The 13,468-nt window shown below is 35.1% G+C and overlaps 1 protein-coding gene across 2 annotated transcripts in view; it reads left to right on the top strand.

The window, feature by feature from the left end:
* The first annotated feature begins 294 nt into the window (after window positions 1–294).
* The window catches only part of LOC138705114 (uncharacterized), a 74,254-nt gene continuing 61,080 nt past the window's right edge, over window positions 295–13,468 (top strand). The window contains exon 1 of one of the 2 annotated variants that reach the window (XR_011333621.1): window positions 295–11,189. Coding sequence is in view for 1 of the 2 variants with exons in the window: in XM_069833754.1 (XP_069689855.1) it covers window positions 12,205–13,380 (1,176 nt within the window). In the remaining variant the exon portion in view is untranslated. Of the gene's footprint in view, window positions 13,400–13,468 lie in introns of both variants that reach the window. The other variant, XM_069833754.1, reaches the window with a different exon arrangement.

Here is a 13,468-nt window from a genome sequence, read left to right as displayed (position 1 = left end):
AAATATTCGAATGTATGTAGTCATACACTATAATAAAATATACAGAGCAGAACTGTAAATTTGATATATTTTGCATGTTTATATATATATATATATATATATATGCTATAAAATTACTTGTTTCAACCTACCATAATATTATCAATATGTTGTTCCAGCCAGGAACCACTTTTATAGCAGACCTTACAGTACCTCTGTGCTGGAAGCGGGAGTTTGTTGACATTGAAGTCCGGTCGCTTAGCCACGTTCAAAGACACAAGTCCCCAAGTTCCGAGCTTTGTTAATGAGGTATGATATTTCAATACATTTTTCAAGTCAATGGAAATTGAACTGTTAAAGAAATATTTTTAGCAATTTAATTCACAAAGACACTGTCGATACTACTTTATTTTATTATAGCATTCGTATTCGACAGATATTGGAGAACAAATGGGAATATAAAGGTACAGTACATCAATTTATTCATAGATTTCAAGAAGGCATATGACTCGGTTAAGAGAGAAGTTTTATATAATATTCTTATTGAATTTGGTATTTCCAAGAAACTAGTTCGATTAATTAAAATGTGTCTCAGTGAAACGTACAGCAGAGTCCGTATAAGCCAGTTTCTATCACATGCTTTTCCAATTCACTGTGGACTAAAGCAAATCAGCTCCTTGTTTATGCGGATGACGTGACTATGTTAGGAGAAAATTCACAAATGATTAGGGAAAACACGGAAATTTTACTTGAAGCAAGTAAAGAGATAAGTTTGGAAGTAAATCCCGAAAAGACCAGAATATTGTACGAAATGAAAAAATAAAAATTGGAAATTTATCCTTTGAAGAGGTGGAAAAATTCAAATATCATATTTTATAAGTAGTAACAAATATAAATGATACTCGGGAGGAAATTAAACGCAGGATAAATATGGGAAATGCGTGTTATTATTCAGTTGAGAAGCCTTTATCATCCAGTCTGCTCCCAAAAAAGCTGGAAGTTAGAATTTATAAAACAATTATATTACCAGTTCTTCTGTATGTGGTTGTGAAACTTGGATTCTCACTTTGAGAGAGGAAGAGGGGTTAAGGGTGTTCGAGAATAAGGTGCTTAGGAAAATATTTGGGGCTAAGAGGAATAAAGCTACAGGAGAAGGGAGAAAGTTACATAACGCAAAACTGCATGCATTTTATTCTTCACCTAACATAATTAGGAACATTAAATCCAGACATTTGAAATAGGCAGGGCGTGAAGCACGTATGAGCGAATCCAGAACCGGAAATGCATATAGAATATTAGTTGGGAGGCCGAAGGGAATAAGACCTTTGGGGAGGCAGAGACGTAGATGGGAGGATAATATAAGAATGGATTTGAGGGAGGTGGGATATTATGGTAGAGACTGCACAAGATAGGGACTGATGGAGGCTTATGTGAGGGTGTCAATGAACCTCTGGGTTCCTTTAAAGTCATAAGTAATTAAGTACCAGTATAGCATTCGTAACAGTTTTTGCTAATTTATAATACTTTTGTAGCTTCCCTTTAATGAAATTAGAAGGACCGGAATTCTTCAACACTTCACTACACCACATCAACTAATGATCAGATATCATAGGTAGAGAGTCGATATTTTTAAACTGCGACCTGTGTTTCCATTTCAAAGAATTTGCGAAATAAAGTTTCCAGTCGTAAGTGTAGGACCGAAAATAATTATTTTTCGCTAATATGATGATGATGATAATAATAATAATAATATAGGCCTATGCATCGAAGAAAACTATTAAGGATGTGTGTATTTTATTAAGTATAAAGAGGGTGAGTTAAAAGTGGCTTTCCCAAACACTTTCTTACACTTAATTACGTTAAATTTACATTTGACTAGGCCCTATACATTCCTTTACAGATTCTATTCAAAATGGAGGCTCTGTTTTTCGATACACGATTCACAGTTAAATACAGTTTAGACACTGATTTACAGATGAAAGAACATAACTCACGATTTTCATCGATTTTCACGAATGACTGTTTCAAAAAAAAAAAAAAAAAACATCATTTGCCAGGATACCCCACAGCGAAAAATCACATGGATTCAGGTCGCATGATCTAGGTGGCAATTTTGTTGTGCCAGGACGGCCAATCCACTCATGGAATTGCTGGTTCAAGAAGTCCCTCACTCCTATAACAAAATGAAGTGGTACTCCATTCCGTTGTCATATCAATTGCATATCAGCAAAACAAGGGCTGTTTTCAAGACATGACATCGGAAAAATAGTTGACACACGAATATGGTTGACACCCCACCACTTTTACACCAGCTATTCGTTTATTCTAGTTATGGGTTATGGCATCTGTATATGTGTACAAGTATGAAACTTAAGAACGAATATTGGAGAAGCGACTTTTGACCTACCTTGTATGTATGTGTATATATATATATATATATATATATATATATATATATATATATATATATATACACACACAGATATATAGATATATATTTTTTTTTTATTTTAGTAGGTTATTTTACGACGCTTTATCAACAACTTTGGTTATTTAGCGTCTGAATGAGATGAAGGTGATAATGCCGGTGAAATGAGTCCGGGATCCAACACCGAAAGTTACCCAGCATTTGCTCATATTGGGGTGAGGGAAAACCCCAGAAAAAACCTCAACCAGGTAACTTGTCCCGACCGGGAATCGAACCCGGGCCACCTGGTTTCGCGGCTAGACGTGCTAACCGTTACTCCACAGGCGTGGACACACACACATATATATATATATATATATATATATTCAGTTGCATGAAGTGGCTACCGTTCGTGGTTTCCGTCTGTGTAAATATGATGAAGGAATGAAAATTTCCTTGGATTCTATTTGCAAAAAGATGAAGAGTACAAGGGTCTGTTAAAACCCATTTGCGGTAGAGTCACTGTAACATTAGTACGATACTGCTGCAGCAGGAACTAACTAGAGGTATTGGTGTTGGTGGAATGGATGTCTTCTCAGACGGTGTGCTTGTAATACAATAACATTACAGTACCATCGCCGGCTGCTATATCAGCGTTGCCAACCTGAACACGAGCTAGTCGGCTACAAACATCCCGAAATTCAGCTACAAAAACTGAAATTAAGCTACGCTCAAAACTTGGAGAATTTGCGTATATGTTGTTCATTGTGCTGCGTTTAATGATGATTTCATTGCCCATTATATTAATTTAATAAAAATAATTCGAAAGAACTACGAATATAATAATAATAATTATTATTATTATTAATATTATTATTAATGGGGTTGTTAATGTTAATATTTATAATAATCATTATTATTTCTTACAAACCGAAAAATCAATACATAGGCCTAAGCATCAACACACTTCTATAGATTTAGTAAAGCGTTGCTCAACCCAATCTACAAACCATGCAGCAATATATAAAAAAGGGGAAGTATTTATTAGCTCACCTAATGAAAAGGTCCGGGGTTCGATCCCAGGTGGTGACAGGATTTTTTCTCGTTGCCAAACTTTCAGAACGGCCCCGAGGTTCACTCAGCCTCCTATAAAATTGAGTACTGGGTCTTTCCCGGGGGTAAAAGGTGGCCAGAGCGTGGTGCCGACCACACCACCTCATTCTAGTGCCGAGGTCATGGAAAGCATGGGGCTCTACCTCCATGCCCCCCAAGTGCCTTCATGGCATGTTACGGGGATACCTTTACCTTTTACCTAATGAAATCCAGTTGATCCCTCTGATAACACTTGCTAACATAAGTATACAAAAAAGGCACAGTGCCCATGTGTTTATATATATTTGTCTACGTATTTATAGGTACATACTTACAGTTATTGAGTAATAAATAGAATCGACGATCAATGTTACGATGTTTACAATGTTTTCGACAACGTGTCGCAGCAAGTGGACAATGGGATAGATATGCGTGAGAAGGGCCAGTTTTTAAAATCTAAGAGGCTTAAGTTTCATTGTTATTTTGAAGTCGGAATACGGTTCTTTTTGCGGAGTAGGCGACCCCTAATAAAAACTCCGCTGTGTGCCGGGAAGTTCACAAGCAGAGGAACTGTCAGGTTACTGGTTTACTTTTGTTGGGTAGGCGACCCCTAATAAACCGCCTGACGGGTGTCTGCAAATTCACGAGTAAAGAAATTGTCAGTTAGGTAATAGGCGCTATTCACATAATAGGAGAATAAAACTGAAAATAGCACTGCTATCCTTGCCATAAATGCGGGTCACATTGTTCAGAATTCAGTCTGTGACACAAAGCTTCTGCCGGTATGTTTTCGTAATTCTAATGAGGAAGTGAGGAAATTCTGGTGGGTATTAGTATGAGAAAATAAATTTGTTAAAAGAAAGTGTTTACACATAAAATTTGAGTATTCACAGATGGTCGCTCGATCGAATCTCAATTCGGCTACATTTTGACATTCGGCTACGACCATTCTGCTACAAGCTACATGACTAAAAATTAAGCTACGTTTAGCCGAATTCGGCTACGGTTGGCAAGGCTGTGCTATATACTCCGCCTTCCCATTTAGCAAGCAGCCTGTGTTAAATAACGAACCTAGCGTAGTGCATGATTTTGCCACTACAGTGCTGAGAGAGTGATACTGTGTACCAGGGGGTAAAGTTAAGTAATTTCAGCGAGCTACTTTATTGGAATGTGTAAATTATCGAATGCGTGAAATTAACACATTGTTAAACTCTGAAAAGAAGAAGTTACATCCTATAATAATATTATTTATCAATGAAAGTACCAGTCGGTGATGCCGCATATCGTAAGTTAACTGTTCTTTTCCCCCTCTTATATTCTCGTAACACATAACAATATACTTTCGAATTGAACATATCTCATAACGTCAGTATATTTTAAGAGAATTGCATATAGGTTATTTTATTGTAAAAATACTTGAAATATTTCCCTCTCATTACTTATAGGTTTTATGAAAATTCTACTTATTATTGCGTCCCTTTCTGTAAAAGTGACAGTAGGAAAGTTAGTTAGAGAGGTCGCATTCCACGAGTTCCCTAGCCAAGATGAACTTAAAGAAAAATGGCTTAAAGCTGTATCAAGAGCTGATTTTATTCTCAATTTTAATTCACGTTCATCAGTAGCATGTAGTATGAGATCTTCATTTGCGTGAGACAGATTATCATCCTGGATTAAAAAGGAAACAGTTGCTAAAGAACGTGATTCCTTCAGTTTTTGAGTCTTATCCGTCTTACAAAATTTCAGAAAACAAACAAGAGAGAAGGCAGATAACAAAACACCCCATCTTGCCCCCTAACAATAAAAGGAAACGTAGTTCAGGCACTTCGGATGACCCTGAAGATTTTTAGGAATAATGCAGACACCGATTCTCATAAAAATCTTTGTTGTATCGGTATTCAAACGTATAGTCGTATGGATGACAAATTCCTCCAAGCACAGAAAGAGAAAAATAAATTAAAACTTAAATTATGGCGCGCGAATAATAAGATTCGTCAGTTAGAAAGGCAATTGCAACAAACACAAGATAAAATGAAAAATTTCGATAACTACTATTACTATTTGCCTTCGCGAATAATTACAAGTAATGAAAATAACCTTCCGATGCGAGATATAGTTTCCTTTTGAAACAAATGCTTGAATTTGAGAAAAAGTCACCCAGCTGAAGAGAATCCACCATCAAACCATGCACAATGTGGGAATTTATATCTCCCAAAGGATATCGGCATGTTAGGGACAATATTTTGAAATTGCGGTCGAAAAGCACTCTATCCCGATATTTAGGCAACACGTATTGTGAAACTGGAGTTACAGATCTCGTGAAAGAAAGGTTAATCACTGAATGTCAACAACTGAATCAAGCTGAGCGAGTTTGTTCATTAATAGTCGACGAGATGGCAATAGAACAGCAACTACAGTATGACAAAGAATTGGACACATTTTTCGGGCAAAAGAACAGTTTTACTCCAGAATCAAGCAATGTAGAAAGATATGCCATTATACCCATGGAAGAAAAAGTAAATTATGACATTTTAGCTAATAATTTTCTTTGTTTTTTGATTTGTGGCATTTCTTCAAAATTGAAAATACCAGCTGCCTACTTTTTACAAAGAGGATTTGCATAAACTTACTCCTTCTGTTATAAAGGAAGTGGAAGTCTGTGGAATTGTCATATTACACTTGGTTTCAGACAATCACAAAAGCAATGTAAATATGATGAAACGACTTTGTAATGGCAAGTCTCTAATATCAGAAGTCGTTCATCCTAACGACCAAACAGATCCCTGTTTGTTGCTTTTGATCAATACCACATTTTAAAAAGTGTGAGGAATACCTTCCTAGAAAAAAACAATGCATGCTGGTGATAAAGATATAAGTGGACAGCATGTGAAAGATCTGTATGAGTTGCAGTCAACCCAGGTAATTAAACATGTTCCAATCCTCACTCGTAAACATGTATGTCCTAACAACCTGGAGAAAATGAATGTAAAACGTGCAAAAGATATATTTTCTTCATCTGTAATTACAGCCCTTGAATATCTTAAAGAAAACTGTGGACAAGAAAAGGCATACACTTTTAAAGAGTGTGGAGGACCAATTCACTTTATGAAAATCATTCAGAAGTGGTTTAATATCCATGATATATGTAGCTTTAACAATTAGCTCGATAAGGACAAAGTTCATTTTTTATGTCACTGATGAAAGATTAATCTGGCTAAAAATGATTTTCCAGCCTATCTTAGGAAAATGAAGAAAGAAAATTAAGGACGCGGCTCAGGCTTCTTAAGCAATGAGACATACGAAAAAAATATTCTATTAACTATGGTATCAACTGCGAAATGCATCAAATATCTGTTGTCAGCAGGGTTTGACTTTGTATTAACAAGATGCTTCAACAGTGATTCAATTGAAATGTTTTTTCAGTAAGCTAAGAACAACTTCCGGTAATAATGATATGTTGGATTTAAGGGCTGTAATATTCGCCCTGAATAGGATACTCAAGATTACATCCCTCTCTTGTAAAAGAATTATAGCTTAACATAGTGTTATAACAATTACAAGCGCAACCTCAACCCAAGCCTTGTAAGTTTTCCAGACGCTGGCGCTGTAAGAAATATACTGGAAAAATTAAACAATGCGCCATGTAAGAATGAATACATAATATATATTGTTCTTTACATTATTAGTTACCATACTATATTATTACTATTATTATTACTACTACTACTATTATTATTATTATTATTATTATTATTATTATTATTTGTAGTGGTTAGCTTGTCTGAGAGCTAATCCAGTGGGCCCGGGAATGGATTTAATTTTTCAAGCTATAGCTATTGCTATTTTATTGGTATTAATAAAACTTTTTATTGTTATTAGCATTATCGTAGATAATTAAATTTTAGTCTGAATTATTTACTTTGTTCGTTTTCAGCACCAATAAAACTTGCTTCATTGGCTTATATTGGTGGATTCATAGTGAAACGTGTTGTGAAGGAAGTAGTGATCTGCTGCAACAAACTAAATTCAGTTCTGCTCTGCTGGACATAATTTTCAAGCAAGATGATTGTGACACATTATATTATCCGTCTGAGTTGTTAGTGTGGGTGATTAATATTATTGAGGAGTTTGTTTGCGAAGCCGTAAAATTTGTAAACAGTAAAGTGTGTGAAACATTAATACAGACAATACTTCCTGTTATGAAGAAATCAATTGTACTAAAATGCCACCAATCTAATGATTCAATTCATATTGGAAATTTGGGACACATTATCTTGAAAACTACAATTTCAATATTCCTGAAGAATGTTGGTATTGAAAGAACGGAACGTTTTGAGAGGGTGAAATACCTTAATTCAAAATCAATAAGCAGGAAAATCTTGCGTATCTTCTGGCAGATTTGTGTTCCCGCGGCAACAGTGTATCACTCTGTCAGCGCCTCCGTGGAGAAGGTGAGTACTAACAGCAGTTCGCATGTTTCCTTCAGTTGGGAGGGCGGAGTATATAGCAGCCGGCGATGACTGTACAAAAGTCAATAGGAATCATGTCATTGATATGATCTAATTTAACCAACAGAAATCTAAGTAACCTATTGAATTAATTTCCATTGTTTGAATCTACTCTGCATAGTACTCGCTTGCCAGTCCAATAATAATAATAATAATAATAATAATAATAATAATAATAATAAAGTGTTACAAGTATGAAATAATGGGACCCGAGACATGTAGGCCTATTCTAGCGGAAGCCTTCCAAATTACTACGATTCTCTCTTTCGCGGGAATGTGTTAAACAACCACAACAATCGAAATCAGATTGAGAATGCGATAAATTTTAAACGAATGAGATTGGAAAATGAAGTGGGCTAATAGAGTTTAAAAAATGGCATAATTAAATTTCATGACAATGAGTTAGGGTTTAAATTTTATTTGTAATATATTCTATACAGTCAAAAGGTTATTTTAAGCGGAATTTTTTTTTTTTTTTTTTTTTTTTTTTTTTTTTTTAAGAAAAGGAGTTTTAGTCAAATTTTAGTATCCTCTTCTCTTAACTCAGAGCCAATATTGGTCAATGGAAGTCTTGTGTAGAAGTTATAACCTCCTATTATTCGAAATGCTTCATTTTGAATCACTTGTAAATGATGTAAGATAGTATTCGGTGCAAATCTCCAAGCTCGTGCCTTATAATTATGTTATTTGACTTCGAATATATACATAGTTTATATAGAATTAGCTTGCATCGTAAGGAGAGGACAGTACTTTAGAGCAAAGGCATGATCTGTTTTAGACAATTTAGGGCAGCGTTTTTATTTTTCAAAATGTATTTCTTCCAGTTGAGACGTCAATGAAGAGGAATTCCTAAGTATTTAGTTTTCAGTACATGAGGGATTTGAACATTTCTGAGGAAAAGAAATGGTGGTAATGCTGCTCGACATTTGGTGAAAACTATTGCAGATGTCTTTCTATTGTTAATTTTAATGTTCCATATTTTAGCCCAATTGTCAATCGAATGTTGTTGAATCACTCTGTAGATAATGTAGATAGGCCTAATGTTTTTCAGTTTCTTCGACAGTAGATCACAGTGTCATATGCATACATTGTCAACTGGGTAGAGACATGATGGGGAATATATGAGATATATTTGGGTAGATGATAAAGTGTTGGAGATGAGACAGAACATTGAGAAACACCTGCTTCCTTTTGAAGGACTACTTTGGTGAAGATGCTGATATTGCTGCTATAGTATAGCTAGGTATAGTTGTAAACCATTCTTCCAAGTCTTGATATTGATTTGCCAGTGTATCTATACTAATAATAAATCTGTAGCCGAAATTTTTCTGGTAATTTTCGATTTTCCAAAAATAATTGGTCCTAACATATATAATTAACCACCCTGAAACCGAAAATAGCTTTTTTGACATTTTTGTTTGTATGTCTGTCAGGATGTTTGTTACCTTTTCACGCGATAATGGCTGAACCGATTTAAATGGAAATTGGAATATAAATTAAGTTCGTTGTAACTTAGATTTTAGACTATATGGCATTCAAAATACTCTATTTAAAAGGGGGGTTATAAGGGGACCTGAATTAAATAAATCGAAATATCTCGCTTATTATTGATTTTTGTAAAAAAGTTTCTTTAAAAATGATTTCCGATAAGTTTTATTCTTTACAAAATTTTTATAGGACTGATATTTAATGAGATAAATGGGTTTTAAAATTAAAATAACGCCATCTAAGATGGTGCAATGAAATAAGAACAAATGACTTCGTCTATAAGGGGCCCTGGACAACAACAACCGAAAAAGGGGCCGTGGACAACAACAATCGAAAGCTATTAAACATAGCCTACAGAGAATGTTTCTGTGTTTGTATGAAGTAATATCGGAAGCTAAATTAACCGATTTGTATAATCAATTATTATTTCACCATTGGAAAGTGTAGTTTCTCTAGATGGACATAATGCTATGTTATTACAGTAACTTCTGAGTAAATCGAGGACAGGTAAGATTAAAATAGCTTCTTATGCACAGAAAATTTGATAGGCTATTTTGTACATTCGTTTTCTGTATTTCTTAAAATAATATTTATGTACACACTCATTTTAATCTCAGAGAATTAATGAACAACGAGAGTGTATTGATTTAGTATGCAGTAATAGTACGTTAGCTTAGCAATCCATTATTTTATAATTCAAATTTTAACTATGCTCAATTGAATCGTGTTAAAATACATAAAATATATATGCAATAAATGCAAGAAAAAAAATTGGGTAATGAGTCAAGCAGATTATGTTGCGCTGTTGTAAAAGTTGTTCCTTCTTAGATACAAGAGCCCCCACAACAAATTAAAAACTTACTTATTGGAGTACATCCGTTATCTGAGACCGAAAATCGCTTTTTTGACATTTTTGATTGTATGTATGTATGTATGTCTGCCTGCCTGCCTGCCTGCCTGTCTGTTTGTTACCTTTTCACGCGATAATGGCTGAACGGATTTCGATGAAAATTGAAATATAAATGAAGTTCGTTGTAATTTAGATTTTAGGCTATATGGTATTCAAAATACTTCATTTAACGGGGCCTGAATTAAATCGAAATATCTCGCTTATTATTGCTTTTTTTGTGAAAAATGTTACATAACAAAAGTTTCTTTAAAAATGATTTCCGATAAGTTTTATTCTATGCAAAATTTTGATAGGAATGATAGACTTTTAAAATAACAATACAATACATTTTCACCGCCGCCTCAGATTGTAGCGGTTTTGTTCCTGCAGTAATTCCTATGTGCAAAATATAAAATTTTTGAGTAGGAAGAAAAAACACATTTATTTATTCCATGGCAATGGTACATAGGAGATAGTGAATTCTTACATTTTCGAAAGAAAGAAATATAATTACATATCACTGTTTATGCTGTATCATTATTTAAGTTATTTGAAGGTTTCAGAACCATAGTGGGCCAAGCACCATTTACTGAAGACGTAGAAAACAATGGTTAAAATTAAGTTATTATCATAATTCAATGGAAACATATAGCAAGTAATATAAAGTATACACATTAAAACTAAATGATATTATGTCAATCTTCATTAACCTATGGTTGCATGTAATAACAAATAAGAAACATTTTAAAGGAATTGTCATTGCACCAAATGAGTGGTCTCTGAACCGAAATGATCGCATTTTAATTATTTAAATACGATTTCAATTAAGGTATATGTATACGTTAGAAACACAAAAAATTATGAAAAATGGCATTTTTTGAAACAGTATGTTTTGGATGCAGCATTTCTTCTTCTTTCATTTGCTGGTTTGCTTATTTAATTCTGACTGGTAGTTTTGTAGATAATGGCACTTTTCTATGATAGTAACAAATGGTTACACCCCCTTTTATCTGTCAAAATGTCAGATTTTTTTCCTGAAATACTAAGCCATTTTTACCCATTTCAAAGTACTCTGGAATTTCTAATAGTTCACAAATAACTCATAGATAGCGATAGTGCACAGTTCTAGCCCTTCCTGCCATCTATGAACAGAAATTATAAATAAAATAGCAGAAAGAAAAGTTGTTTATGTACAAGTTTCATACACGTGGTTACACAGGTTATGAGTATTATTTCCAGCTGTTTGTGCCTTTAGTTTCAGTTTAGTGTTCTCTTTGCATATTTATTTTAGTGTTAGTTATTATAGTGCGTTTAGTTTAGAGTTATTTTATAGTGCTGTGTGGCAGTGATGGCTAACAAACGTAATACAAGCAGGAAGAAGCAAAGGAAATTTTATGGGAAGAAGAAGGAAACAAATGTAACTACAGATAGACATTGTCCACCATCAAGTGAACACACAGAACATTATGGCTTTATTCTTTTTGATGTTAGATATTTAACAAAATTAATTTTACTACTGGCTTGTCCAGAATGTCTTATGGTGGGTTCAGTTTCATTATGTTTGAATAGTGGCAAGAGAAATGGTTTGGCAGTATGTGTGAAACTAGCTTGTTCAGCCTGTGGGTATAATTCTGATGAATTATTCTCAAGCCACAAAGTTTCAAAATATTTTGAAATAAACAGGAGAATTGTCTATGCGAGCCGAGAAATTGGTTGTGGCTATAGTGAACTGAACAGGTTATGTTACCTTCTGGGCTTGCCATGTGGCCTCAGTAAAAATTCTTATCAGGGTCATATCAAGCATGTAAACAAAGTGGTAACACAGCTTGCTTATGATACAATGAATGATGCTGCTAATGAAGTACGTGAAAATACTGGTAGCAATGAATGTGCAGTGTCAGTTGATGGAACGTGGCAACGGAGGGGATTTTCTTCTTTGTCGGGTGACAGCCATGTCAGTAAAAACTGGTGAAGTTCTCGATGTGGAGGTAATGTCCAAAAGCTGCATGTCTTGCAGAATGCATGCTAAGGAAGACAAAAAATCACCTTCATATCAGACTTGGCTAGCAGACCATGTACCAGTATGCTCCTGTAACTACAAGGGATCTTCACCTAACATGGAACCTGTTGGGGTAGGTAGGCTCTTTTTGAGGTCAGTCCAAAATAGAGGATTACTTTATACTCAATATTTAGGAGATGGCGACTCAAAAAGTTTCAAAACTGTATCTGAACTTGACCCATATGATGGGAAAGAGATTGTGAAATTAGAATGTGTGGGGCATTACCAAAAGCGTTTAGGCAAAGGTCTTAGGCAATTAGTTAAGACCAAAAAGGTCGGTGGAAAGGGGAAACTGACTCAAGCCCTCATAGACAAACTTCAAAATTACTTTGGTATTGCCCTCAGTTCTAACACAGAAAGTGTAGAAAAAATGAAAAGAGCTATGTGGGCCTCTATGTTCCATGTCGCAGCAAATGACAGCCAGCCACTTCATGCAAAGTGTCCACTAGGTGAAGACAGTTGGTGCACTTATCAAGTGGCCAAAGCAAAAGGCATCCCTTACAAGCATGAAGGTCCTGGTATTCCCATTGCAGTGATTAGACAAATGAAACCGGTCTACGAAAGACTGACGGATGATAAAATGTTGCAGAAGTGCCTGCATGGGAAGACCCAGAACATTAACGAGTCCTTCAATGGGATGATCTGGAAAAGGTGTCCAAAAGAAACCTATGTGGGACATGCAACACTGAATTTGTGTGTAATGGATGCAGTGTGCCACTACAACCGTGGTCCTGAAGTGGAGCTGGACATCCTAAGGAAGATGGGAATTGAACCTGGACTGAACACAACTACGGGCGTATCTTCTTCGAAGGTTGTAAAGGATATAATGAAGAGAAATCAGGCTACACCAGAAGCAAGAAGCAGAAGAAGATACCTGAGAGGAAGAAAAAAAATGAAGGTGGATCGCGAGACTACTGCTGAGGGTATAACGTATGAAGGATGGAGGATTTTGACAGCCTAACTTTCAACTGCCGTTTCCCGTAAGTACAGTTTCTTGACATATTGGCTTAAGGAAAACATCATATCTCATCCAAGAAAAAAGATAGAGG

Source organism: Periplaneta americana, chromosome 8, assembly GCF_040183065.1.
Source record: "Periplaneta americana isolate PAMFEO1 chromosome 8, P.americana_PAMFEO1_priV1, whole genome shotgun sequence".
Lineage (NCBI taxonomy): Eukaryota > Metazoa > Arthropoda > Insecta > Blattodea > Blattidae > Periplaneta > Periplaneta americana.
Note: the sequence above shows the minus strand (reverse complement) of the source record. Positions and strands in the feature narration are given on the sequence as shown.